The sequence below is a fragment of the Dermacentor silvarum genome, chromosome 7 (assembly GCF_013339745.2).
Source record: "Dermacentor silvarum isolate Dsil-2018 chromosome 7, BIME_Dsil_1.4, whole genome shotgun sequence".
Classification (NCBI taxonomy): domain Eukaryota; kingdom Metazoa; phylum Arthropoda; class Arachnida; order Ixodida; family Ixodidae; genus Dermacentor; species Dermacentor silvarum.
The window spans coordinates 177,751,686-177,779,289 of NC_051160.1; the positions used below are offsets into that span (position 1 = coordinate 177,751,686).

General features: G+C 46.0%; 1 protein-coding gene across 4 annotated transcripts in view; it reads right to left on the bottom strand.

Moving 5' to 3' along the window:
• The window catches only part of LOC119458722 (mediator of RNA polymerase II transcription subunit 17), a 201,956-nt gene extending 175,702 nt beyond the window's left edge, over positions 1-26,254 (bottom strand). The window contains exons 1-3 of one of the 4 annotated variants that reach the window (XM_037720581.2): positions 26,072-26,254; positions 20,480-20,588; positions 13,033-13,176 (exon numbers count right to left, since the gene is read on the bottom strand). In XM_037720581.2, the coding sequence (XP_037576509.1) occupies positions 13,033-13,176; positions 20,480-20,586 (251 nt within the window). In that variant the 5' untranslated portion in view covers positions 20,587-20,588; positions 26,072-26,254. Of the gene's footprint in view, positions 1-13,032; positions 13,177-20,479; positions 20,592-25,468; positions 25,568-26,071 lie in introns of those variants that run through there. The other 3 variants (XM_037720580.2, XM_049671394.1, XM_049671395.1) reach the window with 3 other exon arrangements.
• Positions 26,255-27,604: the final 1,350 nt, after the last annotated feature.

A 27,604-nucleotide genomic window follows, 5' to 3' on the forward strand; every position in this document is an offset into this window, starting at 1 on the left:
CTGATTATTTTAGGTCAGACGAGTTCTGAAAAGCTGAACTGAAAAGACAAAGAAAAACAGACAAGAATATCGCCCCAAGGAACAGCGACATTCTTGTCTGCCTCCTTTGGTCTCAGTTGAGCTGTTCAGAACTCGTCTTAGCTATGAACCAACCAGCTATTCGGATTATCTTAGCTTTTACTCCATTTCCTTCTCCTCCACCTGAGCAACCGATAGTGTTGTGCTCTTGCTTGTCATCTCTCATATATATTGTACAGCACCAAGTAAGAATCACTCAGAAGAACTTTCTGTGGACCTAGTTGGTGCATACGTGATAAACTTTTTAGAGCGCAAACAAGAGACAAGGCACAAAAGGGAGTCAAACACGCAAAGCGCCTGTCCTGTGTTTGACCTCCCTTTTATGCCTTGTCTCTTGTTTGCGCTATAAAAAGTTTATTAAAAATCACTCGATTGAGCACCTGTCTTGTTCATACATTTTTTATGCAATCAGCATTCTTTGGACACATAACACACTTTTTGGGGACAGACTGTCAATGTCTCTAACCGCTTTCCCAACAGGGGTCGTCGAATGGGTAGCTGCTGTGCCGAGGGTTCGAAACCGACCTACTTTGGTCACCGAGTACGTGCCGCTCTTGGACGAACCTCTTTGATGCCGACGTGGGTGATGCACAACTGTACCGAAACTTCAATGAGCCGCCAACTTGGAGCACTGTGCACGCGCCACTCAGTCTGTGCTGCTATTCAGTGAACCTCTTGGGTAATAGGTGGATAGCAAAATGACGATGTCGTCAGCTAGCAACTTCTGGTTCGAGGGTTAGCGCTACTGTTGCTTCGTTCAGCCTTGTCAGCAGCTGCTGTTCACAAAGAAAACACGCTTCAGCAACGTGATTATGGTTGGCTGCTTGGCATTAGGGTGCGCGAACTCTTCCGTGATAGAAAAAAAATGTTTTGTTTTCCATGAAATGAAGCGCACAAACGTAAATGGGCAGTTGCCGTCAAACGAGCGACCGTGAACGGCGAGCTGTGGGTACCGAACGTAGGCGCCAGAATATGTGAAGGTCATTTCGTCACAGGCAAGTGTTTTGGCGAATAACTTCGTCTACTAACTTTCTTTTACAAATACCCCCTTTTTAACAATAAGTTAAATACACACGGGTGCACCCAGCAAGGATCCTCAGCACATTGATTACGTGCCATCTTCATTCCAGCACAACGAAAAGGCAACTGAGGCTGCATGAAAGAGGGAGGAGAGGTAACGTCAAAATAATTCGTGCACTGAAATAGTTATTGTTGCTTGAGTCAATGTTAGCGAAAGAAGTATCTTGGGCAATCATTCCGTGTTGGCCCTTACACAGCTCATCGCCGCCTGATAAGTGCCACTGTACGTTCATTTGCTTTTTGTTCACTGATGGTTCAGTTTTGGAAGTGGCAGCCATGCCTCTGATGCTTGTGCACAGCTGACTCAGCAAGGGACGCTGCAAGGCAGTATAGTTACATGAGTTTACCTTATAACGCTTGAATTTGAGCAGCCAACGGCTAAACAGCCCACCATGGTTTTGCTAGGCGCCTGCAACCGGGTAATCTTCATGTGTAACAAAGCCGAACTGCAAGCGAACGTAGGAGCCAGAATATGTTAAGATTATTTCGTCACAGGCAAGTGTTTGGGCGAATAACTTTCTTGCACAAATACCCCCTTTTTAACAATCAGTTAAATACACACAGGTGCACCCAGCAAGGATCATCAGCACATCAGGATCAACGGCACAACGAAAAGGCAACTGAGGCTGCACGAAAAAGGGAGGAGAGGTAATGTCAAAATATTTCGTGCACTTTTCAGATACTTAAATCAGTGCTTTCTCTCTGCAGTTATACATGACATTCGTCTCTTGAGAAAAAAACGGGAGACTGCGAAGGCACAGTAGCCAACGACATGGCGCGTTCTGGGCACCACTGCAGACAAACCAGCGGACGAAGGGATCGACTGCACAGTTTGTTATGGGAAGCATCAGAAACAGCCACTTATTAGGTTGACTTAACACTTATTAAAAACTACTTCTTAAGCTAACAAACGTTTATTTGCGCTCGACAAACGTTTCCGCTAGATGAACGTTATATGACTATTTGACGCGACACAAACACGTTAGGGCATAAAACGCCTGCCACCTAAAAATACACGAGTGTACATAAGAATAAAATTGGGTTGGAGTGCATACGGCAGGCATTGCCAAATCCTAACTGGGAGCTTACCACTGTCGTTGAAAAGAAAAGTGTACAACATTGCATTCTACCGGTGCTAACATATGGGGCAGAAACTTGGAGGTTAACAAAGAAGCTCAAGAACAAGCACTAAGAGCGATGGAACAAAATATGTTAGGCCTAACGTTAAGAGAGAGGAAGAGAGCGGTGTGGATCGGAGAGCAAACGGGAATAGCCGATATTCTAGTTGACATTAAGCGGAAGAAATGGAGCTGGGCAGGCCATGTAATGCGTAGCATGGATAACCGGGGGACTATTAGGGTTACAGAATGGATACCAAGAGAAGGGAAGCGCAGTCAAGGTCGGCAGAAAACCAGACGGGATGATGAAGTTAGGAAATTTGCAGGCGCAAGTTGGAATACGCTAGCGCAAGACAGGGGTAATTGGAGATCGCAGGGAGAGGCCTTCGTCCTGCAGTGGACATAAAAATAGGCTGATGATGATGATGATGATGATGATGATATAAGGGCGCCAACATAAGTACGAAGGAGCGATAGCTTACACCTACGTTTTAGAACTCCAGGCGGTGCTTGCATTGTGGTTTTTCACCAAAGTGCCGCAGTATATAAAAAACAAAGCGCGTCAAGCATGGGCATGAAGTGACGGCGGCATAGACGGCGTCATGGTCACGAGCCGGAAGTTGCAGCAGAATACGCCGTACCCCACAATCCCTTGCGACAACCAAGATTTTGCTATCCACCTATTAGGTATGTGCCACCGGGCCGATGCAATGACAAATTGACCCTCTTCAAATTTCTCTAGTGCTCAACAGAACTGAATCCGTACCACGTGCGATCCTAATGATGACGCAATGTGTGCAGTACGAAGGAAGGAGCCCCGCTGCATACAGGGTTCAGCGTTGGCAATACAGCTACATTGTTTCAATGAAAATCGCATTCATAATATGGGTTCTGTATGAATTTTCTTTTCCCACCCTCTGTGCTGCTAAGCATGTTGAACATGAACCAACTAGCCCCGCTTAGCATTCTTGTGCAAGAGGAGGCTTCCACTAGCAATATCTGCTATCAGTGCAAGCACATGCCCATGACTGCCTTGATAAGCGCTAAAAAAGCAGAGGTGTCCTTGAATAAAGGCATTCATTCCTGTCTTTCCTTGGCCACGACAGAACACGCAGGCCGAGTAGATGCGATGGACGCAATGACAACCACCTGCCACAAATAAGCTTGCCACACAGTCGGTGTGTCTGAACCTGCTCGCTCACTCCAATGAGCATGTGGCCCGAGGCCAGACTATCACTGCAAAAAGCAAAACCTTCCTCTCTCCCCCGCAGTGGTCTGACAAGTCTCAACACGTGGTTGTCCTAACAGCGCAAGTAAACAAAGGCGAGAGGAGAACCAGACAAGTGTCGACTTCAAAGAAACATTTACTCAACCATAGAAGCACCGTTTTCACCGCTGTCGTCATAAATGAGCAATGACTTCTCAGCATGTGCCAGATACACCTGAGAACCAGTGTTGCCAGGTCCGACGAGGCGGCGTAGCCAAAAGCTAGAGAAGTTGTAGCCCAAATGTAGCCAAACAGAAAAAAAGTACAGAATATTTCTTAGCCAAATATAGCCATTTTTATTTGCAATTTTATTTGTGTACAGATTTTCACATTCAATTATGGCAGTCCTTTTTTTCACAACCCGTTGTAACAAAATGTCCGTGCCGCCGTGACAGTCGGCCCTTTACATAAACAACAGGAACATCATGCTTGCACAGAACACTTTTTGGTTGGCCCTGGAAGCTCTTAATTTCTAGCGAATTGCTGCAGAGGGCGAATCAGTGCTTTTATTTTATGACATATAGTACTAAGTTAATATTTTTAGTTATTTACAGTAATATTAACCACAAACACTGCTTTTTAGCTGTCGCGAACACAAAATAATGTTTAGCGTCATCGATCTCTCACGTTATCTCTGCCTACGGCGTAGAAGTTCAACTGTCCAGCGATCTGCGACGTGCTCACGGCTTCTTTTTTCATGAGCTAAAACAAGTCTTTCGTGCTATGATATCTCGTGTTATTTGTCTCATCGTCCATACATGTTTTCTCGTTTCTTTTTTGTTTTTTTTCAATTAGCTTGGCCTGGATTAGCTGGGACACACACTACCTATATAGTGTAATGAGGAGAAACACAGAGACAGCACCCGTTCCTGGGCCGGCTGTTCTATTCTCTGCTTCGTCGTCTTTCTCTTCCAGCGCCCGCCTTGCGAGCGCTTGCGGCCAAGTTCACTTCGTCTTTACAATAGTGTCAATTTACATCAACATGGCTGCCTCTTAGGTCTCTAGCAAGCCAAGAACATGTGTTAAGAAAAGGGCCAGACAACAGATGCCACTCACTGTCTGAATCAGTGTAAGCGGAGCTTTAAAAGATTACTGCGCAAACCGGCAGACTAGTGTAAGAAGCACGCAGTCGTTTTCGCACGTCCCGAACTAACTCGCTCGAAATGGTAAAAGCCGCGACGGCGCACAAAGAGCAATGGTAAACAACAAATTGATAACAGTGGTAATGCAGTGAAAACCGGTTACTGTCAAAAAGCAAACCATGTTGATGGCTAATAAATTTTTAGAATTGAGGCCCCTAACGTTTGGGGCCCCAAAGAACTTTGCGGGTGTTAGCATTGGGGCATGCAGGAATGAAGAGTTTTGGAATAGGCGTTTTGCGTTTGCGGATAGCGTATTGTGTTTGCAGCGTCACTACGGCATCAAAGAAAAGCTGTTATAAATATTGAAATAAAATATACCACTTTATGATAAGCAAAGTAATTGAGACTTTTGTGTTTTCGCCTTTAAAGACAATTTTGAACCAATTCTATTATCAGCATGCAGCTTGTTGCGCTTATTTTTGAGTAACCAACTTTACGGACCTTCACCCAGCAAAGTCAATCTGTGATAGGCCTACGAGCCATGAAATCGACAATTGAATTCGGAATCAGCAGTGTATAATGAATCAATCTTCATTACGCATGTTAGTTGAGAGAAAGCGATAACCGCAATCACTTCTTCTAGCTTACAAACTTCATGCGTTACCATGAATCGAGCCCTGTTTTGTGCTAGTTTAGAGCCGTCGCTTGGATGGGCGCCGCCATGTTTGTTGACGAAAGCTTTTGGGGTAGCTTTTGGGGCTCCCACTAAATCGATGAAATAGCATGCCCGACGCAAAACCCAAACACAGTTTCCGCCTTGCGCATGCGCAGTGGCTTCGACACTATTTCTTTGGGTCCCCAATACGTTTGAGGCCCCTATCCTAAAACTCTAATAATTGCTAATAAATCATATCGTGCCAAAACCACAATATGATTGGGAGGCACGACGCTGGGAGACTGCGGATTAATTTTGGCCACCTCGGGTTCTTTAACGTACACCTAAGTACACGGGTGTTCCTGCATTTCGCCTTGATCGAAATGCGGCCGCCGTGGCCCAGAATCAAACCCGCGTCATCGAGCCAGCAGCGCGACACCTCACAAGGTAAGCTAACACGGTGGGTGAAGTTCATGTGACGTGGTGCACTGATGTCATCGTGGCAAATATGTTTCGATATTGACAGAATGAATATCTGCATCCATGACGTTACGGGCAAACCATCTAGAAGTAAAAGCAGCAGAACCCACCTTTTGCTCGGGGTCTTGCTCCAATTCTTTTTTATACGTTCCCGCATACTTGGCCCACTTCCCCATGTTTGGATTCTCCTCCCCGAGGAGGATCCGATCTTACTTCCCCATGCTTGGATTCTCCTCCCCGAGGAGGATCCGATCTTACGTCCAACCTATCGAAGTGAATCTCGAATCTAAGCACGAAGAAAAATTCATCTAGCAGGAAAAGGAAAATGGTAGTAAAGGCCCAACCGCATGCACGTGATTTTCGAGCGACAGCGACAAGCGACGGCGACGAGTGACAGGTTTTGCCGTCGCGGGGGGCTATCTGTCGCTGTCGCTGGTCGTGTCGCCGGTTTTTGGCCAGCCAGAAAATATCGCTTGTCGGCCGGAAGTCAGCGCGATGACATCCGCTGGGGACAGCGATTGCACAACAACATGGCAGCAATCAGTCTGCCCGCTTCGATCTGAATTCACTCTTGCAACTTGGTCTCCGCTGTGACAGCAAAAAATAAATAGTACAATCAGTTATCGCTTTACCTCATCGCTAGCTGAAGACTAAGTATCGGCGCTCTCTTGTCGTTATTATTGAGATCGGTTGTTTTGTTTTGACGCTGTTAGGCCTGAGACACCACCGAGAGCCGAGAAAGTGCTTTAAGTTTTACTCAACAGATGGCACCACGGCACCTTACGCTGACGGCATGGGACGGAGTTCCACTGGGGATGCGCATGGGACGGATTTTCACTGGGGATGATAGCATATTTTAGCTAGGTCTACATAAAACATTGACCTTTTGATAAAATTGAGATTTCTTTACGCGCGCACGATAACATTTATTCACACAACAATGTAAATCCGTCGCAACTCTTTTTCGCGATGTCGCGTTCATGTGGTTGCTCCACGCCGCGACACGACAGCGCGACAGGCACACCCTGTGTGCCTGTCGCGCTGGCCATGTCTTCATCGTGTGTTCATGGCCACGTCTTCATCCGGAAGACGTGGCCATGAACACACTGGAGCGTGTCATCCACCCGTGCTTCCCTTCTTTCATGTCGGCGCCATGATCGCCCGATGGTCCCGACCCTATGGTATTGCTCTGCCTTCCTGAGCATAGCCATGTTAGTACACTGTACTGTGAAAAACCCACTACTCCCAGGTTCATCCCGATGCCCGGGGATCGGGTGCATAACGGTCAAGCAGGGTGCAAGTTTAAGTGCAACAAAGATCAAAGCCACCGGCTCAGACAACAGCGCAGAGAGGGAAGGGAAGGCGGGGGGGGGTCATTTCGCGCACGCACACATGCACAGCCACGCGGCCGGCTCAGCCAGCTAAAAAAAACACAGCCTTCGAGATTTGCTTCTACCCGATCAGAGCCACCTCTGAAGCTTGGATTAGGGCGCCACGTGTAGCCCGAACACAGTCAAGTCGCAGATTTTCAATAGCCCAAATATAGCCACAAAGCCAACTCGCCCAAGTCGACGCCAAAAAATTTTTCCCATAGCCCAATTTGGCTATATATAGCCAAACCTGGCAACACTGCTGAGAACAGTTTGGGCCTCTCACATTAAAAAATAGCGCAGCTCGTGTGAGCCGTCCTTCAGTAACCTTATGACACAAGTCATTACTTACTTTGGCGCAGGTGCAAGCACAGTGGCTTGTTCTGCTTCAATGTGTTGTTTTTTGATGGCAGAAAACACTGTGCTTTTTTTCTGAAACAAATGCTTCTGTATTTACTCAAGTAAGGCCGCATTTTCTTTTCCAATTTCTTACAGATTGGAGGCCTTCAACGAGGCCTTATGCATTGGTGGTCAAGCCAGCTTAAGATTTGGAGCTATTTTTGGAGCAGAAAAAAAATGTCATTCTGGAACAGTTTAGGAACAGCCACACCAGCATTTTGGAGCAGTTTTGGAGCAGAAAGGTTAGTCTTTTTGGAACAATGGAACGATTGGAGTAGTACAGCAGTACTCTGTAGCCATTTGGGGAAGCTTGTTATTACTGTTCTATCCATAAGTGTTGCTCAACAGTGAGTGCTTCACTGTTGAGTAAGTGCTACTCAACAGTGAAGCAAGACACTAAGCCAACAGCAACCAATTAGGCTCGTCTTCCCACGGACGTGGAGAGATTTTGATTTGGGTAGGCAGGGAACTTCATTTTGTAAACAATTAAATAAAATTTTGTAGGCTAGCAAGAACAAAGATATGTGCCTGAGCGTAATACAGACATAAAAGTACAAAGGCGCTAGAACAGTTCGCACTGTCCGAAATAAAACAAAAATTGACGGCCATGTCTTATGTGCATTCCAAATGACATGTGCTTTCACATACTTTACTGCACTACACAAAATGTGTATTACAGCCGAATCCCCCTACAACGAATGCCGCTACAACGAAATTTCTGCCACAATGAAGATTTTCCAATTCCCCGTCAGCTGCCCATAGAAAGTAATACAAAAGAAGTTCCTTTATAATGAAGGTGTTTTAATCGGTATTTCTGCTTCAACTAACTTTTTGAAAACAAAAGTAGGACTGAATTGAAATTGGAACTGCCGAGTAGTCAAATTAGAAGGCCCCTCCAAAGCTGTGGCGATCGTATGCCTGCTTGAACGAGGTTTTCACGAACAAAATCAAGTTCGAAGTACCAATTTATGCCACTGCAATCCATAGCCACACGCGGTCATCACACGCCTACGCAAGACTGCATGGGATCACCACAATCGCCGCCGTTTTTTGTAGTGTGTGTCCGGTCGAAATGGCTATGCCATCAAAGAAGCGTAAATTTCTCTCTCTCAAGCAGAAGGCACATATGATCGCTGAGGCAAAAAGCGGAAGGAAAAAAATTTTGCAGTTTCGCCCGAAAGGCATCGATTGCAATGCAGATTAGTAGACAGCTATACGAACTAAGGATCGTAGTTTCATCGGTCGTATAAACTTTTAAACATTCGCTTACTAACTAAATTACCAAGCACGGTGTCACGCGTGCACAGGTAAACATGAACACATCTCGCTCGATGACCATGGAAACTCAGTGTCAACACTCTAGAATGAGAGGGCGTGGCAATAGCAAGGAGCGAATTGGCCTCTGTGCCGTCTCTCGCTTCAAGGCGAACTAAATGTCGAAAGCACAGCGCACATGACTCTACCGGCACTAGTTGCACTTTGCCCACATCGCAGATCGCTTAGAAGATGAGGCCCACACGGGCGCGCACTTTGTGCACGGCGCAGATTGCTTTCAAGATACGGCGGCCGCGCCGCAGCCGCTGTTGTAAACATGATGCCAACGTCTCATCGTCTGGGGAAAATGACAACCCGCTAGACACACCGACTCCGGCGACCGCTTTGAAAGTAATGGATCCTTTTGACCTCATCAGAAAATTTATCAGAGCCCACGACAATGACATTGCGATGGCTCTTTTAACGGACTGTGAGACTCGTGTAACGCCCTTACTTGTCGTGAAGCGTAAGAAATCCAGGCTGACTGACTTCTTGAAATAAAACTTCCGGTAAGCGCAAGCTTGCCAAGTTTGCCGACTGTCATAAATATGTAACGAAATTGTGATAATTCAAACGCTTCATTGCGACGGTGCATGTGCCGCAAAATGAGTGTTTCGCGATCGGCCGGGCACGCACGTTGTCGGCCACAGTGTACGAAAAATGCTGCAACAGTGGCGCGAAATGCATTCTCTCATGAAGTTGACACTTTATTGACCACCTTCGGCCCGTCTCCCCCTCCCCCCCCTCCCCCGCCATCGCGATGATTTCCCGGATGATGTTGCGGTGTTGTTTGCGGCCTTGCCGTTTGGCGTACTTATATACGTACTAATTTCATGTCAACGAAATTTTTCGCGTGTCCCGGAATTTCGCTGTGGCAGGACTCGACTGTACGTCCAATAACAATGCTAGACGCTCGACAAGAGATTATGCGTCAATAAATGGCGTCAAGAATGAGAAGCCTCCGTACGGTGCATTGCAAAGATGGCAATGGCAGCTGAGAACGTCCGTACCATCCCATACACTCACTTTTGTTGCGAGGCGGTTTGTCAGCTTTCCGTGTATTGTGTGGCCTCTTCAAACATATACGAGTCGATTCGGCATAAAACAGTAACTTTAGTTTCCAATACTTGACAGAAGGAAATTTACAGAAGAATAAATTTGGGTTGGAGTGCATACAGCAGGCACTGCCAAATCCTGACTGGGAGCTTACCACTGTCGTTGAAAAGAAAAGTGTACGATCATTGCATTCTACCGGTGCTAACATATGGGGCAGAAACTTGGAGGTTACCAAAGAAGCTCGAGAACAAGCACTAAGAGCGATGGAACAAAAAATGTTAGGCCTAACGTTAAGAGAGAGGAAGAGAGCGGTGTGGATCAGAGAGCAAACGGGAATAACTGATATATTAAGAGAAAGAAATGGAGCTGGGCAGGCCATGTAATGCATAGGATGGATAACCATTGGAGCATTAGAGTTATAGAATGGGTACCAAGAGAAGGGAAGTGCAGTCGAGGACGGCAGAAAACTAGGTGGGGTGATGAAGTTAGGAAATTTGCAGGTGCAAGTTGGAATCAGCTAGCACATGACAAGGGTAATTGGAGATCGCAGGGAAAGGCCTTCTTCCTGCTGTGGACATAAATATAGGCCAATGATGATGACCTGACAGACCTTTCGAAGCACCACTAATTAGGCCTAACGGTGAAGGCAGTGTGCCACGACAAAAACTGGCCGCTGGCCGATGTGATACGAGCCCGCAAGCTGCCATGGAAAGCTTGCTGCTAATATGTTTGTATGAGTGGCTATTCGTCGATCGGATACGAGATCATGCATTTGGTTTTTTGACAATTGATGTAGCAGAGTTTGGGTCCGCAAGGGACCAGCCAGCAACTAGTACCATAAGCGCACGTAGAAGTTTGTGTGCTTAAGATCGCCTACTGACAAAAAATTCCGACTGCATGCGTGAACGTGTGAATCTGCGGGTGTGAACACGCACATGCGATACGATTGGTTTGTCTTCCAATGGGTAATCAGTTGCACACCTTCAAACATGCTTCGCACATAGGCGCTGCTTTCGGTGCCATGCACTCTGTCGGCTATTTGCCGCGAGATAAAACTATAGGTGGCAGCAACGTCGCCGCGTTAGTGTGAATAGGCGGTTGACGGCATGCATTGAAAGATACGCATCGGTGTACCGCTGTGACTATTTTGGCCCGATTTTCTGTAATGAAACGTGCTGACTGCAGCGAGCTGATTTTACATTGCCCTCCAATGCCATGTTTTTGCACGAAATGCGCACGTTTCTACTTACTTGAAAGATTGCAGTCTCGCTGCTGCCACTTAATTTAATTAACACAAGGTAAAATGCTTTTTCTGAATTTCTCGAAACGCGAAGCGATAATTAAATGTTTATGATTGTAGCGAGTGTAGGATGCTATAATCACACATCGCACGCTGGACACGGGCATTCACTGATCTTACTACAGTGCAAAGACGACAGGCACAACGCTAAATGCTTTTGTACACCGTCAGAAATGCAGAACAGCATTTAAGCATTTAGGACTCTGGTACTGCCACGGAAGAAGCAGCATTTAAAGCTATTCACGCCGTACATGCACATGTAAGCACGCAGTTCCTAGCAGGCAACGCACGGCACGATCCACACTATCTGTGGTTCAGCCAGTGCCCGCCAGGCGGCGACTCCGCTCGATCCCGCGGCCAATACGAATTGTTTCGATTGAAGTTGACCACCCAGATGAACTTTGTACTGAGAGAGGCATGCCTCATAACCAGATTGTGGTTTGATTACATAAAACTCCAAAATTAAATTTTGTTTTGTCCCGAAACAAACCGAGCGCCCTGGAAAGGCTGCATGCAATGCATTGACCTCAGCCAGGTATTCCACCAAATATGCAAAAAATGTAGCAGTAGATAATTGAGTTATGAACTCAATTACTTCAATGTTCACAAATCAATTCATATAGTTGAGTACAGTACAGTGGAATCTCATTGATACGATTCTGCATAATACGTTTTTCAGGATAATACACTTCTTTTTTCTTTTCCCGATAATTTGATTTGGTTGGATAATAGGAATTTCGGATGGTACGCTTTATTTTCCAGTTCCCGTGAAGATCGCATCAACAATATCCCACTGTATTTGTATAACCCTACTGAAAACATTACATTCGACAGGAAAAGGGCCATGCAGTAGCAGCTCGCAGAAACCAGCATGCGGGTATGCATGTGACGCTTATTGAAACTTTTTTCTCATATTTCAGCACTTCAAAGAGGGGGTGCAGGCCTTACACGAATAAATATGGTAGTTTAATGTCTGTACTTGTCCAGTGATCTTGATGTATTACTTGTACTGCTAGACCGACCATGCATGCAAGCTCCATTATCTTGGACCTGCACTAAGCAATGTCTAGTGCACTGGCGGCCAAGGCACGGCTCTCAAGCAGCACATGGATCTTTTTGGGCCTGCCTGTGGTAAATGCTGCACTGCCATGACTAGGTAGTTTCGATAAACCTATGCATCTACCATCTTTGGAAACTACACCAGCATTTCTTATCGGCAATGAGGTCAAGCAGTCGAAAGGTAGTAGTGAATGACGTCATTAGGATGTGAAACTCCCAGACATTACGGCGAGCTAGCTCCTTTTGCAGCTCTTTGAGTGCACCGGGGGCCCACTGAAAACGACAGCTTGTTGCCATACCTGCTGAGGAGCAAAACGACCAACTTAATGATCTGGGCGCCTCACCAGAAGCACCGCAGGGGTCACCTGTTACCTTAACCATTGTTTTTCTCCGTCAGTTTCGAGAGAGAAAAGCACCGGCCGGATTTTCTTTCCTCAGTGTGCGGATGAAGAAGAGAGTAACGCACCACGATCACAATGTGCTGCTGCCACATCAACCACCAGCACTAACAGCACGGCAAAGACAGCCAAGTGAATTTTCCTGTCAGAGCTAAACCCCATGAGATCACTGCTGGCCCCTGAATAATGGTGGTTTGTGAAGACTGAAACAGAGTACAGATGAAGCATGAAACGGAGTACAGTGGTGGTGGTTTCTCCACGTTGCATGGTTGCATTTTGAACCACATGACTAAGATGTTTGAGGGTCAATGGAAAACAGATGTGCCACTACAGAGAGCCGTGTGCTCTACCATTCATGCAGCAACCCCACCCTTACCTGAGCTTGGCGCGAACAGAGTCCCATGGCCAGAGGGAGGGCTGGAAGGACGCTTTCTCCAACTGCTGCTCGTCGGCTGCCGCTGCTTGGCCAAAGTCGATCTTCTGCGCCAACTTGGTCAGGTTCTCCGACATGGAACATGGCCTGCAGATGCCACCACTCACAGGTCGGCACATTCACTTCACGGGCGTGGTGACCAAGGATGTGAACAAAAGTGAGCAGGTAAGAGCGAATGGAGGTGTGACTACGTGAGTGCCTGAGTAGAAGCCTATAAAAATACTAGTGAGGGAGTATCAGTGAGCTTTTCCTGCCAACCCATGATGCCACTTCTCACCTACATCCATCACAGAGCTTCACACAGAGGCAAATTTGCTGACACTGTCAGCACCCAGCAATCGGGAAGTGACAGGCAGTACATGGATTTGCTCAAACTCCTTCCGTCTCGTAGCAGGTGACATTGTGGAGTTTTACATTAACCTTCCTGAAGGTCCCTTTTGGCCCAAATTAGGTAGTTGCAAGGCAACAATTTGTCGAATGTAATTTCTACCATTTAATAGCATTCCAATCACAGCAAAGAAAAATAGCTCTTTAGGAATATCAAGTAATTACGGATGATTAGTGTTCTAAGTCAAACTTCGTCTAAATTTAGCGGCACGCGTGCAACTTTGCCTGTGTCTGTCATCTTGCGTTCACAGCACTTCAGTTGTGAATGAGAACATTCATCATCATCCCTAACCTAGAAGGTTACCATAGAAAGAAGTACAACACTCATGACATGCATCAGAGGCAGACATGTGCATAAGAATGACGCTGCACAAACAGTAAGCATGGCAGTGGTGTGGTAAAGCCCAGTTGTGATAGATCATGCCTAGATGAGAGGCGCTCACAGCAAAATGTTGCAGTTATTCTTTACGTGCACAATGACGATGATGTGTGGGGTTTTTTGGCGCCAAAGACTGCCGTGATGAGTTTTCAATGAGTTGTTTATGAGATGCAGAAATTAACTGCTAACAATGGATGTACAGGGGCCAAAAATCAGTCGCTGCAACTTGCGTAAATATATCAGTATTAAAATAATGACTGCAGGTGTGCGCTCTGACCATGAAAGTTTTGTTATGAATGAATGGTGTAAAATGCGTCGATGACATTAGCACTAGTGCCTCGACAAGGCCCTTGTACCCAAGGGCTGGGAGGCAAGTGCTTTACAAAAATGCTGTCAGAGCAGCAGCCTCTAGTAAAAGGGTATGCTATGAATACCTTGGTCTGATAACTAGCAATTTACCAACGTCATGTAAAAATCTCAAAACTACCTTATTGTCAAAAAACGGTTCTATTCCGAGAAACATTGCAGGGTGAAGGGGAATGTGTTGTCTGTATGCCCGAGCAAAATACTTTTTCTTTTTATCTTCTAATTCCCGACACTCAAACAAGATGCGAAGGACCATCAGCATCTCGCCACATCTATCACAGACAGTAGATGCATCACCGGTCAGCAGGTAGGAGTGAGTGCCATATGTGCGCCCTATCCTAAGACGACCTTAGTTCGTATTTTTGTTATAGGTGGCCAATTTCCTAAGTATGGCTTAAAAACATCTAGTTTATTATGGGCTTCTGTGTCCCACGTGTCTTGCCAATAGCTCCTAAGTTTCTTCCGTAAGAAAGGTCTCAAGTCTATGGCAGGGACTGCTAAGGAGAATTGCTTGGCTTTGTTTTTACAGATGTAGCAATATGGTCAGCAAGTGTATTACTCTTGATGCTTCTGTGTCCAGGGACCCGGCATAGATGACATGCTGGTTCGACATATATGTTGTGCACAGGATTGAATAAAGATCATTGAGTATAGGATTCTTCTGTTTATAGAATGTCATTAAGGATCTTACAACACTTAAAGAGATTGTAAATATAACAGCTTTTTGTAGCTTTGTTTTCTTAATACAGTCTACTCTCGTTACAACGGACCCTCATAATCCGACAAAAAATGTCCGTTTTATCCGAAGTCCGTAATATTTGAAACGCCTCACTTCTGACACTTTGGTCGCGATGTAAGAGAAAAAAAAAGTCTCAGTTTCGCTGGAAAAGTGACGCATTAATTGTGATAGCAGATTAGTAGACAGCTAAACAAAGTAAGAATAGTAGTTTTATCAGCCGTAGAAACTTGCAAACATTCGCTTACTAACTCAATTAACAAGCACGGTGTCATGCGCACACAGGTAAACATGAGCACATCTCGCTCGATGACCGCAGAAAGTCGCTGTCAAAACAGTGCTGTCAGGAAGCGCGGCAGCAGCGAACGAACTAAACATCGAAAGCACAGCGCATACGAAGCTACCGGCACTGAGCGCACTTTGTCCTTTCACGATAAGATCACTTACAGGATACGGCACCCGCTGCGCCCACACGGCGGGGCAGCAGCCACCGGAGGTGAACACCCTCTTCCTCGCCTCTCCCCGTACGCAATAGAGACGGCGCACTTCCGCCCCACCTTCCTTGGTCGCGCGTGCATGAGGTTAAGCCATGATCGTCGGCTCACCCTCGAAAGTCTGTTGTCAGCCCGTGTCGACACGGCAAAAGTATGCTTTATACGCCTGATTTTGTTAAAAAATTGCTGCTAATTTCGTCCGCTGTAGCTGATAGTCCGTTGTAGCACGGTCCGTTAAAAGCGAACTTCGTTGCACTACTGAAATAGGTCGAGCAAATTATGGTTGAAATGTGCTTCTTTATATCCGAAAGTCCGTGGTAAAGAGCGTAGACTGTACACTGGACAGTTGACATTATTGCGTAGGCCTCTGCAGTGAGAATACTTGTTTCTGGGTGCAGGACATTCAACTCCGAAAACGATATGCCAACGGCTGCATAAGACACACCAGTGTGAGGCCTAGGTGCGTGAGTGTAAAATTCTGGGAACGAATATTTTGTCTGAAGTTCGAGGAAATGCATTCGAATATGTGCTTCTGGAGCGTGTTTTGTAACGCCTACAAACGATGCGTCACATTCTATGACCTGCCAGCGCCACGGCGGCAACAGCTTCGCTGGAGCAATTAAATGATGATCGAGAAGGCCATTTCTTTGCTGAGCATTCTTACACGCAGTGAAAAGGGTTGTCTCGCGGCACATCGGTTCTGGCAAGGCACTGCACATGATGTATCGCTTATGGTGGAATATTAAGGATGTGCACAGTTTGATTGCACTTTTAGAAAATATGTAAAACAGCAATAGGATCTCTGCAGATGCAGAGACCGCTGATTAAACTCTACGTAGAGGTTTGGTATCAGACTTGTCCTGAAGGCACCAGTCGCGAGGCAAATTCCTAAATGATGAACAGGGTCCAGCATTTTCAAGGCATTTGGTGTAGCCGACTGATGAACTATGGAGCCGTATTCTAAGCGTGTACATATTAGGCTCTTGTGCAAGGTCATAAGGCACTTCTTGTCGCTGCCCCAGCTTGTGCATGACAAAACTTTTAGTACGTTCATCGTTTTTAGGCATTTTCTTTTGATGCATTTTATGTGGGGGATGAACATTAGCCTGGAGTCTAGTACAGTATCGACCACTTATAACGTAACCGTTTATAGTGCAGAACTGGCTACAACGCGGCCTTTCCTGACTCCCGTTTGCCCTCCCATAGAACTCCATGTATATGCATACCGCTTACAGTGTAGCCGCGTGAGACGAAATACCAGTTATAATGCGGCTTCCGCAGGAAAATCTCGCCGACAAGGGCGGCAGCAAGGACGCTTCTCAACAAGGTGCGTGCTCCCGGCTGGCGTATGCATTATTCAATGCAATCAAACTCTCGTTAATTCGGACTTATTTGGACACACATCGGTTAATTCGGACTACTTTCGGAGCTCAGTGAGCGAGAAGCGCCACAAATGTGTGACGCGGAAGAGCAAGAACGGCGCTAGCGTCCAAACCAAACGAAGTGGCGGAGTCGCATCGCCACAGCCAGCAGTTGAAATTGTACGTGGATGAGAGCAACACCGGAACGCTTCGAGCCTATTTGTGTCTTTGAAGCCTGCATTCATGCGTTGGCCGCGGGCTTTCATAACTGCGTAGTCGTCATCCACGATCGCATCGATAGCGGCCGCGGTTGTACGCGCGTCGATAGCGTGCCTAAAAAACTGCATAGTCACCATCGATGATCGCGTAGAGAGCGACCGCGGTTTCGACTGCCCCCCCCAGTTGTTGCAGCAAATGGTAGTTAATTCGTACAGACTCGGTTCGTGCGTCGGGTGCGTGCCCTTAGCACCGCAAAGTCGCCGTTCATAATCGCGTCAATAGCGGTCACGGTTTTTTCGGCAGCGGTGGCGGCAAACAGTTTCGTTTTGACTCGGTGCAAAGCTGTCGAGCTTGAAGAGCACCAGCTATATCGCTATTATGTTTTCGCCAGCTCACTGGCGAAAACGTAATCGCGATGTGTGCGCGATAGTACAAAGCGTGTCTACATGCTTGGTCTACATGTTTTGCATACGTGCAGGGCTTGAAAATCGTTTTGGTTATAGTGCAGTACCGCTTATAGTGCAGATATTCGCGACTCCGGCAACTTACGTTAAAAGCGGTCTACACTGTATTACGCCCAAGAATCTGTGCTCGCTGTTCACCAGCAGACACTCCTTATAGAGCTCTATGCTTGGTTGTGGATTGGACCAAGCCCCTCTTCTTCGAGAAAAGAACAGATGTACTCTTCGTAGGATTTACTCTAAATACATTTTCATCCGCCCATTTAGAAAGCTTGTTTAGGCCATCTGTACCTGCCGTTCGCAGATTGGAAGTATTGCAAGATTGCCAGACTTACAATGTATCTGGACGTCATCTATATAAACTGAGTAAAACATTGTATATGGTATTGCTGAGCACAAAGAATTCATTTTCACAATGACCAGCATGCAGCTAAGCACCGCACCTTGAGGAACGCCGGTCTCCTACACTGATCCAGCAACCTTTAAGCAGCAGTGCAAGCTGTGCAGAGCTCCCCGGGCTGACCTGTTCCATATACGTGGGGCTGTCCGAATATACGTATCCGCGGTAGTCCACAGGGCTTGCAAATTACCACGACGCAGCAGTGGGAGGCCACACTGCTCTGCTCCAACCTATATGAGCAGGTCTGGGTCACGAAGCGGGCAGAGGCCATTTAGAAGAACTTCTTGCTGGGCGAGTTGGTGCATAGCTGTATCGGGAAGCGTTGCACGTACAAACGGACAAACACAGGAAAAAAGACGTAAACGCATATGCGCTCTATCCGTTTACGTCTTTTTTCCTGTGTTTGTCCGTTTGTACGCGCAACGCTTCCCGATACAGCAGAGGCCGCTGCCAGGGAGCAGGAGCTCGAGGCCAACTAACCACCGCCTCTGGAAACCACGAGCCTCTGGTTTCAAATAAATGTTTTGTCCTCCTGCTAGATGAATGGCCTAGACAGAGCAGTGCCAGCTCTCACACGGAATGTGCGTTCAGACAGGCAGCTCTTGATTATGTCTAACATGTTTCTGCAGATACTCATTCAAGAAAGCTCCTGTAAAATTCTTTATCACCAGGTAGTGTTGTAGGCGTTTTCCAAGTCTAAAATTACTGGCAAGAATTGTTTGTGTATAAACTCATCTCTTACATTTGACTCTATGTGGACAAGGTGATCTATCGTTGACCTATCTTCCCTGAAACCACACTGGTGCAGATCTAGTAATTTGCACGTTTCTAAATAGTGAATTAGGAGCTGGTTTATCATCAATTTTGGGAGAGTTTGCACAGACAACTGGTTAGCGCTATTGGTCTGTAGCCACTCATCAAGGATGGTTCTTTTTCCTCCTTAAGGATGGGAATTATATGGCTTGCCTCCAAGAAGTCGGAATGTACCCTGCTTCACATATTGCATACAATGAGAGGAGCGTGATTACAGTTTCAGGATGTTTGATCGTTTCATACGAGATGCAATTAGGCCCTGGCGCAGACTGATTGGGTCTCCTGCCAATATATGCTTGGCTCGGGGAGCTCATCTATTAGTTTCTCAAACTCTCTAAGCTCCAGACGAAAATCAGGTGGGACATAGAGAGAGTAGACGGTCAACAGTATGGCTCTAATGGCTACTGCCTTTAAATTTGTCTCTAGACGCAGGTGTCGGCAAGCAACAGGCCTCTGTGCTATAATTGCCAGACGACGCAGAAACTGGCATACGGCTTGCATACACACTGGTATGCACGCAAGCAAGAGGTAGCCCCTTGGCACTGCACTCAATTGAATGGGGCTCACCACTGCATGTCATTGTACCGTGATGAGTGCACACAACTGATATCAAAAACCTTTGCCAGTACATCCATAATTGTGATAATGCAAGTTTCCCACACACTCCTCCCTCTGAAGCCGAACAGCCAATGTAACACCACACTAACACTTTTTTTTATTATTATGTATTTATTATTTATTTTAAAAATACTGCGGACAAGAAGTCCAAGCAGGGTGAGCAGGATACACAAGAATAATCACAAAGGAACAGGATGAAACAAGTTTCTAACAAGCTTTTCACAATATGTGTGTCGTCATAAGGTAGACGATTAAGGAAATTTTATCAACTTGGTTCCAATAAAACTCTAACACAAAATAACACCACTAATTACACAAATGGTATACAGATCATGGGCGTGGGGGGAATGCTTCTGTTAGTTTATTGCAGTCAGCTATTGTTTGTGGAAAAAAAGAGAACCGAAAAGTGTCAGTCCTTGCGAAAACTGGTGTTAGCGAATGAGAGTAGTGGTGTCGAGTGGGTCTGCTTATCAAGGGGGATACGTATGTTGCTGTGTCTAAGGGTAGCCTATGATTAATTAAGTTTGATAGAAACTCCAGTCTACTTTTCTTTCTTTGAATTTGTGAAAGTTCAATGCCGTGAGCTGTCATTCTTTCATCCGACGCACGTCCAATGACTGGAACCACCTTCCCACAGATATCGTTTCCATTTCGGACCATGATCTATTTTGTGCAACCATATACAATCACTTATTTAATCATGCATGAAGGTTTTTTTCCCCTTCCCCCCCCCCCCCTTTTATACGCGGTTCTTTGCATTGTATCTTCATTCGTACTTTTCATTGTATTAGCCTAACATTGCCTCCTCTTGTGTACTGTAGATGCTATTTGTACTGCACATGTTATTAAATCTGGCATTTTGTTTATTTATGTACCCCACTCCACTCTGTAAAGCTCTGTGCGCGTGAGGATAAAATAAATAAATAAATAAATAAATAAAAAATATTTGGTGCCATGGTACAACCATGGGCTATTTGGTGCCACACTGAAATGATCTTTATCTGTTGGTACATCTTCTTTCAGTATATATGTTCTTTCAAATAAAACTTGTTGATGGTCTGAGTGCCTTCCTTGTTCTGCCCCTTAGCGCTGTTCCCAAGTCCCCAACAATGCACCAACGCACTCAATTTTCAACCTTTCTGTAATAAGTACTCACTGCACGTAGACCTCCTGCCCGTCGTAGGTGATCTCCTGCACCTGGTACTCCTGGCATGCCTCGACGCAGACAGCGACGCTGCTTCCACTACCGCTGCTGTTCGACATGGCTGCTGTAGAAACAACAACCAGTGTCACAACTTTCCCACGACACGGCTGGCCACACTCAGCCTCGAACCACAAGTCGCCCAATATAAACTCTCAGCACATAACCTGTCACAGGTTACGGTCAGAAAGGAGGCATTGCACAAGGCATGAAAATATACGTAGAAAGTGACATCAAGGTACAAATATAGGCAAAGTGCTGGATGGTTTAAGAAGTCATAGGATGCTCATGCTGAAAACATTGCACATGGGAAAGGCCTGTCCAAAATAAATGGCATACAAGACAGTAATACACAAAAGAGGGTGACATGTACAACCACACACAACGAAATAGGGCGCACATCAATTTGGCAGGATAAAAAACAAATAGTAAGGCTTTTTATTGATTTAATTGTGTCTTATATCTCAAAACACCACCACGGCTATGAAAGATAGACATGATGGAGCGCCCCGAATTAATTTTCAGTGTCTGGACTGTTTGAGTGAGTGAGTAAGTGTCAACTTTATTATTAGGAGGGGTAAGGGAGTCTAATACCCGTGCCACACGGGCAAAGTAAAGTGCACTTTGAGCGAGTGCACTTCAGCGCGCTGTGTGTCACTTTGGCGGTGTGCTGCTACACGAGAAGGAAAAGTTCTTTCAAATTGATGGCCATGGCGACCGGTAGTCAGATGGGAAAGCCTATATTTATTAATATAAAAATGTGTGCACGAAAACAGTTTATTATTGTTAGAAACAACATTTACAATCCACCTTTATAAGCACCGGCAACGACGGCAACCTGACCAGCAACAGTCAAAATGACTCGATCCGCCAAACAACTGCCATTACCCGGCGTGGTCGTGAACAGCCCGAGAACAAGAGTAGCTTTTTGCTGTTCTTACTGTTTTCTTGCGGTGTGGCACATTTTATTATCTTGTAACATTAGCAATCTAAACCAATGTCATTAAAAATTACTCCTGACTCTTCTTTCAATATCACTTTTGTATCTTCTAAGCATTGCTAACGAGGCTACACACTTCGACGCTATGAAGTGAGTTCGCCGAACACACTCGCCGGTGAGTCTGCTCTGCAGTGAGTGTCACTAAGCGTTCCCGTGCGGCAGCTTGCAAATGACACTAGCCGCAAAGCGCACTCACTCAAAGTGCACTTTACTTTGCCCGTGTGGCACGGGTATTAGCTACGTAGGCTGCCAGGCTGTGTTTCATGATGGCATCTTCAGCTCGTGCCAGGACCCATGTCTGGATGTCTCGGTCAGTGCTGGAGAGAAAAGCCTCCCATTGTTCCTCGGTGGGGGGTGGCGAGACGAGGTCGGCGGGCAGGGGATCTTCCGGGCAGCCCCAGAGGATATGACTACACATCATAGAAGTGGCCGGTGTGGATAGAGATGTTTGACAACTATCACTATGCATCAGGACTGAGTGAGTGCGAATAGGAGGCAACGGCCTTGCTCTAACACCATGGGGCATCAAGCTAAGGACATCTTTTTAGCATTCGATCTTTCGGTCTAAGATTCAAAAGAGTTCAACGTTGTCAGAAAAAGTGTTCAACCTGTACTTTATCAAGGAGTGAAACTTGAATGAAACTACTTGCTTTCACAAGGGACAGGTGAAGGCATAGCGGAAGTAAACCGTCCAGAGGGAAAAATAAAATTAATGGCTTGAGAGGTGTCGGCAATATCGTCTTGTCCAGGATGTGCCATGAAGTGGGTGTCCACGAAGTCGGACATAAGAAGAAACAGCGAAGTCTTAACACAGCATTGGCACATTGGCAAAGACACTACAATTTCTGTGGAGGCAATTCGCACACGAGGACTGCCTGCCCAGCAAAGGCACAGAAGTGCTACAATCGCAGTATCGAGGAACACTTAGCAAGGTGTGCCCAAGAAAGCTTCAGCAGAACACAAACTCGAAAAGCTCTGTGGGAGCTGTCATTGTCCCAAGCGTGCAAGTGTGACTCGATAATAAAGAACAACTTGCAAAAAATACGGCAATTTTTGGAGTCTGATGATCATATTGCTACAGCGCAACCAGGAGTGGTGCCATTCAGAAGACAATTTGACGTGTGGAGGTGGAATCAGTCTCGACAGCCATCTTGTTTATGTATTGTTGCTGCTCTTGTATATATTGTAAATACATCTTTATCTCTGACTTCCACATTGTAACAGGGTAAAGCATGATCAGGTGAAAAATTTTGTGTCCCGAAGGGGAACTTTACTAGGAAAAAAATTTTGGAGACTATACAAAAAAATACGAAACAATTTTGTGCTGCCTCCCAAAAAATTGGAGAGATTACAAAATTGTTCCATACTCGTGATTAATTTCTATGATTACAATATCAGTGTCACAAATTTAAAGCCCTTTGTGTCATGGGACACTCTTCAATGTAGCTTTTCGAGGTATTCATTCTTAAAGCCTGGTGGCGACTGATCAGCACCTGCAGCCCACCACATCTTGAAGGGACAACAGGAAAAAAAAAAAAAATACAAGAGAATTCACATATACACTTCAGGTATCATCCTTTCCTCAGACACAGTGGAATTCCCTGCCTGATATTGTTGCGTCCACACCTTGTGAAATGCTTGTGGATGCGCTCTGGCAGCACTTATGCACGTTTCATCATGACTTGTGTGTACATTGATTGTTTGTATGCCACTGTAATCATGCTTTGCATTGGATCTATATTTTCGTGCCTGCTCATGTGTTGATGTTTTTGTTCTGCCTTGTTTTGTACTTTCTACAGTCTTAACACCTTGCTACAACTGTGTTTCAGGGTGAACGTAGGTAGGCAAATAAATTTTTAAAATGCACCTCATGCTCAAACCAAAAAACCTGTACTTGGCTCTCATTGCATATAGGGTAAGGCTCGGCATTGCTGGTCTCAGCCCTGCTAAAATTCTGATAGGCCAGCGTCTCCAAACTCAGGTTTCATTCACAGAGCAGTAATGTGGCTGATTCGCATCAAGTATTTAAGTTGCGATAGCTAAGGAATGCACACACTGTTCCAAAGCAGGAAGTGCAGTGCATTCAATGACAGACATACCTGAAAGCTTGATCCTGGCGACACTGTTTGGGTAGCAGACATGCAAACCAGAGCCACTATCATTGCACACATTGACAACCGATGAATGCATTACGCTGTAGTGTGACCAGAAGGTGCTCAACCATCTGCAAGAACTGGGGAAGTTTGATGGGAACTACAAGTTCCTGACCAACAATTATCTGGTTGGACCCAGTAGTGGTAAGTTAAAATTCGGCCACCTAATTAGCAGTCAGTCAAGTGGCCTCGGTAATGGAGTATGTCACCAGTGCAGGTGGGGCATTGATGAATGAGTTATTTAAATTGCAGTGTTTCTCCAGAGGAGTTTCTTGCTCACACTGATGTGCCCACTTAGAATTTGTCAAACAACAAAACTTGTTTCAAAACGGGGGATGTACTAATTTTGCACAGTTCAAGCCATGCACACACTGCAGTGTTCCTATGTGCCTGCGCTCATGGAAACCTGACAATGAAGTCATGGGGCTTAGAAATGGCTGTGAATAAATGCCTTCGGGAACTGGGCATTCATTGCCGGTGGCTTGACTGTCACAGCCCACAACAGCACGACATACATGTGTTTGAAATAACCCAACTCAGTGCTTCATCCACATTTGTCACTGTCGCAGTGCTGAGCACCAATGTGTTATGTGAATGTAGGAATGCTTAAACACAATGACGCGCAAGTGTACAAGCCTGCTTGTCCACGTCATCATTGCGCTTAAACACCCCTAAGTATGTCTTGCCCACACGGCCAAACCTCAACGCTCGTCAAGTTCACTGTGTAAACAGTGCGATAATGCACACTGTTCAGACGAGGCCTGCACTATATTTCGGATCTCGACACTGCAGAGCTTATGGGCATCATGCAGCAAACAGATAACAAAATTAAATCTCAGCGGCACTGCAGACACGAAGGCAATGAAATCGCAGACACCGAAGCAAGAGTTGCCTTGCATGATAGTGCACATTGTTTTCAGACCCAATACAAACTTCCTGATAGCTTATATGATACAGAACTTCACATCCGATAGCTGGGCTCAACCAGGTCGTCAACACAGGCACCTCCATAAACTTGACACCAAAATGAAGTTTCATATGCCACTGAAATTCAAAACGCTGCAACATAGGTTTTGTGTGCAGGATACAACTTGGTGTGGTGTTCACTCGATGTTATGCACACCTCACCGGCCGATTGTGTTTGCTATCATGTACCAGAAACACTAATGCATATATTTTGCATCTGTCCAAGATACAGAGGAGTCACGGACCTCTCTGTTCTCTGGCAAACCTCGACACTAGGCCAATCTCAGAGGAGTTTGCTTAACGTCCTTGACCCAACTCGAAATGTACTACAATAGCGTGGGCCATTTTACAATCTTTACATAACACAGGACTAGCCTCAAGACTTTAATTATGCTGCTGTGTTGAAGATGAGCATCATCACAGCAATATACTCTTGAAATCATCTTTCCCCATGTGCAGAGTAGCAGGTTAGAATGCACAAGCTCGAGCTGACCTCTCTGCTTCTGTATAAATAGATTCTACAACTACTATTATGTAAAAGATGGCAAAAACGACGATACACAATGTGGCCTGCATTATTACTCCAACAGCTTTTTAAAAAAGATCTTGCATTGCTTTGTTTTCTTGTTCTGACTCAGAATTCGCGGCATGATGGCGCATTTTGGTCCGCATCATTGAATTATTGAAGTCAGGTTCGCCCAGAAAAAAAAAGAAAAAGCTACGCTCGTACAGGCCATCAGATGAAGACTGCGGCTGTCGGCAAATAAAAGCCCAGGCGAACCACGCAAACAACAAAGCTCACGCAAACAACAGGGGAAAGCTCACCTAATCAGTTGTACGGACAAAAATGCAGGTGCCGGCCGTAACGCGGTATGTTTTGGTGAACGATTCCGACCAAAACAAGAAATTTTGTCACAAACTCATACTAGGAGTAGTAAACGCTAAATACTCTGAATTCTGTGTCGTAAGAATAAAAACGAAGGTCAACGTATGCGTTGACATTCATTAATGAAATGATTAACTAATTTTAATCATATACGTCGCATTAGGAAGGAACGAAGACAGGACAGGCGCACGTTTTGTTCATTATTGCACGCGTTTGTCCTGTTTTTCAAACTTTCGGTCGTAAAATCATACGCGTTCGGCTAGTCAATGTTTACAATATTTTATGCAGAGCCGTCAGTGGCCCTACATTACTAAAGCGCAGCATGCTCGCTTACGAATCACTAGTCGGTGGGACTCAGACTACCGCAAGATAACTGCAGTAGCTTTTCGGGTGCAACATAATGCCTGATTGAGCTGAATCAAGTTCACTGTCACTCATTCTGCAATGTTGTCTGACAACGCCGTAGACGCGCTGCCGTAGACGCGCGCGGGAGCCTTGACAACCGCGGCCGGTGAGTGCGACAGAAACAGGGTAAAGCTCACCTAAACAGTTGCACGGACAAAAATGCAGGTGCCCGCCGTTAACGCGGCAAATATAAACAATCAGTCACATTGCGTTGCTCCATCGCGTGTATCGCAGATTGCTATCATAGAGTTTCTCACTATATAGGCAATATATGTGAGAAAGCGAGATATTCCATGCTTCACGATAATCTAGAAACAATGATGATGATAATGACACCATTATGGCAGTGTTGCCAGATAGCGCCGACAAAAACCGTCGAACCACTGATCTGTTGGCGACAGCAGTCTACATGACGGAAAACGCTGTGGCCAACAGTTGGCTGACCAAAATCGGTGCCGTGTCGGCCTAGTGCAAATGAGCCTTGAGCGCACAGCGGAGCCTGTCAAACAGGTGTCCGCGGGGTTTTGTATGCGTTCAGTTCTCGGAGGCCATGCTTTGGTTGGAATAGTCTTGTTGATTTTCGTGACGTGGCGCTGCAAGCATATTCGTTCACTGCAAAATATTTTTTGTTTTGTTATTATTCCTATAGATTCTGCTTTACTTTTTATTGCATTGCATAGCAACGGAAGCAAGTGTGAATCAGCAGTATAAAGAATAAAAAATCAACGCATTAAGTAGTAAAAAGAACGGAAAAACATTGTGTCCTGCCGCGCCTCGAACCCCGTTTTTTGCGTGGGAAGCAGACATTCTACCTCTGAGCCACAATGGGCTTTGCGCTACCGATTCCAGCGCCCCAAGCGGCGTTACGATCGTTTAGCTTCACTTTTCGAAGCTCGTTCCGGGCACTCTCCAATTCTAGATCACTCTAGAGCAGTGGCGCACCGACGGGGGGGTGGGGGGGGGGGGAATTCGGGAGTTGTAACCCCCCTGAGGCCGACTTAACCCCCCACCCTCCTTTTGTTTAACCCCTTTTCTTTCCTTACGCATTTGAGTACTGCAACTAAGATGCAAGCCGCGCAATCATCTGCACACTCGCAAAAAGCGAATTTGTTTGACAATTTCCCGTGATGAAATCGAAATTAGTGCTGTTTGGATGGTATCGGCAAACTGTCACCCCCCCCCCCCCCCCCTGGCAGAGATCCTGGGTGCGCTACTGCTCTAGAGTGTACTAGAAAATTGTCTAGTACACTCTAGTCAGTGGTTCATACTAAAGCCCCTCCATACGCGTTTTCGCCGGCCAGGTTAAGTACCGCCAACCTACCCTCCTCCTCCACGCTCCTCCCTCGCTCACCCCTCAGTTTCCGGCGTCAAGCGGAATTTACGTAGTCCCAGCTTCCGTTTTTAACGGAAGCGACGTCACTGCTGCGTAGGGGTGCGAGAGTGAAACAAACGAAAATTCAGGAACCGGAAATCCCGGAAGTAGAAAAACCGGAAACGGAAACCCCGGAAGCGGAAACTGCGGAAGCGGAACTGGTTTGAGCGACGAATCAGGGTACAGCGGCACACATGAAAGGTTGGCGCTACTTAGCAGAAGCGGCGGTGGCGCGTGGATGGAGGGGCTTTAGTTCATACTAGAGTGTACTAGAATACGGTCGAGTGGGACGAGCGGC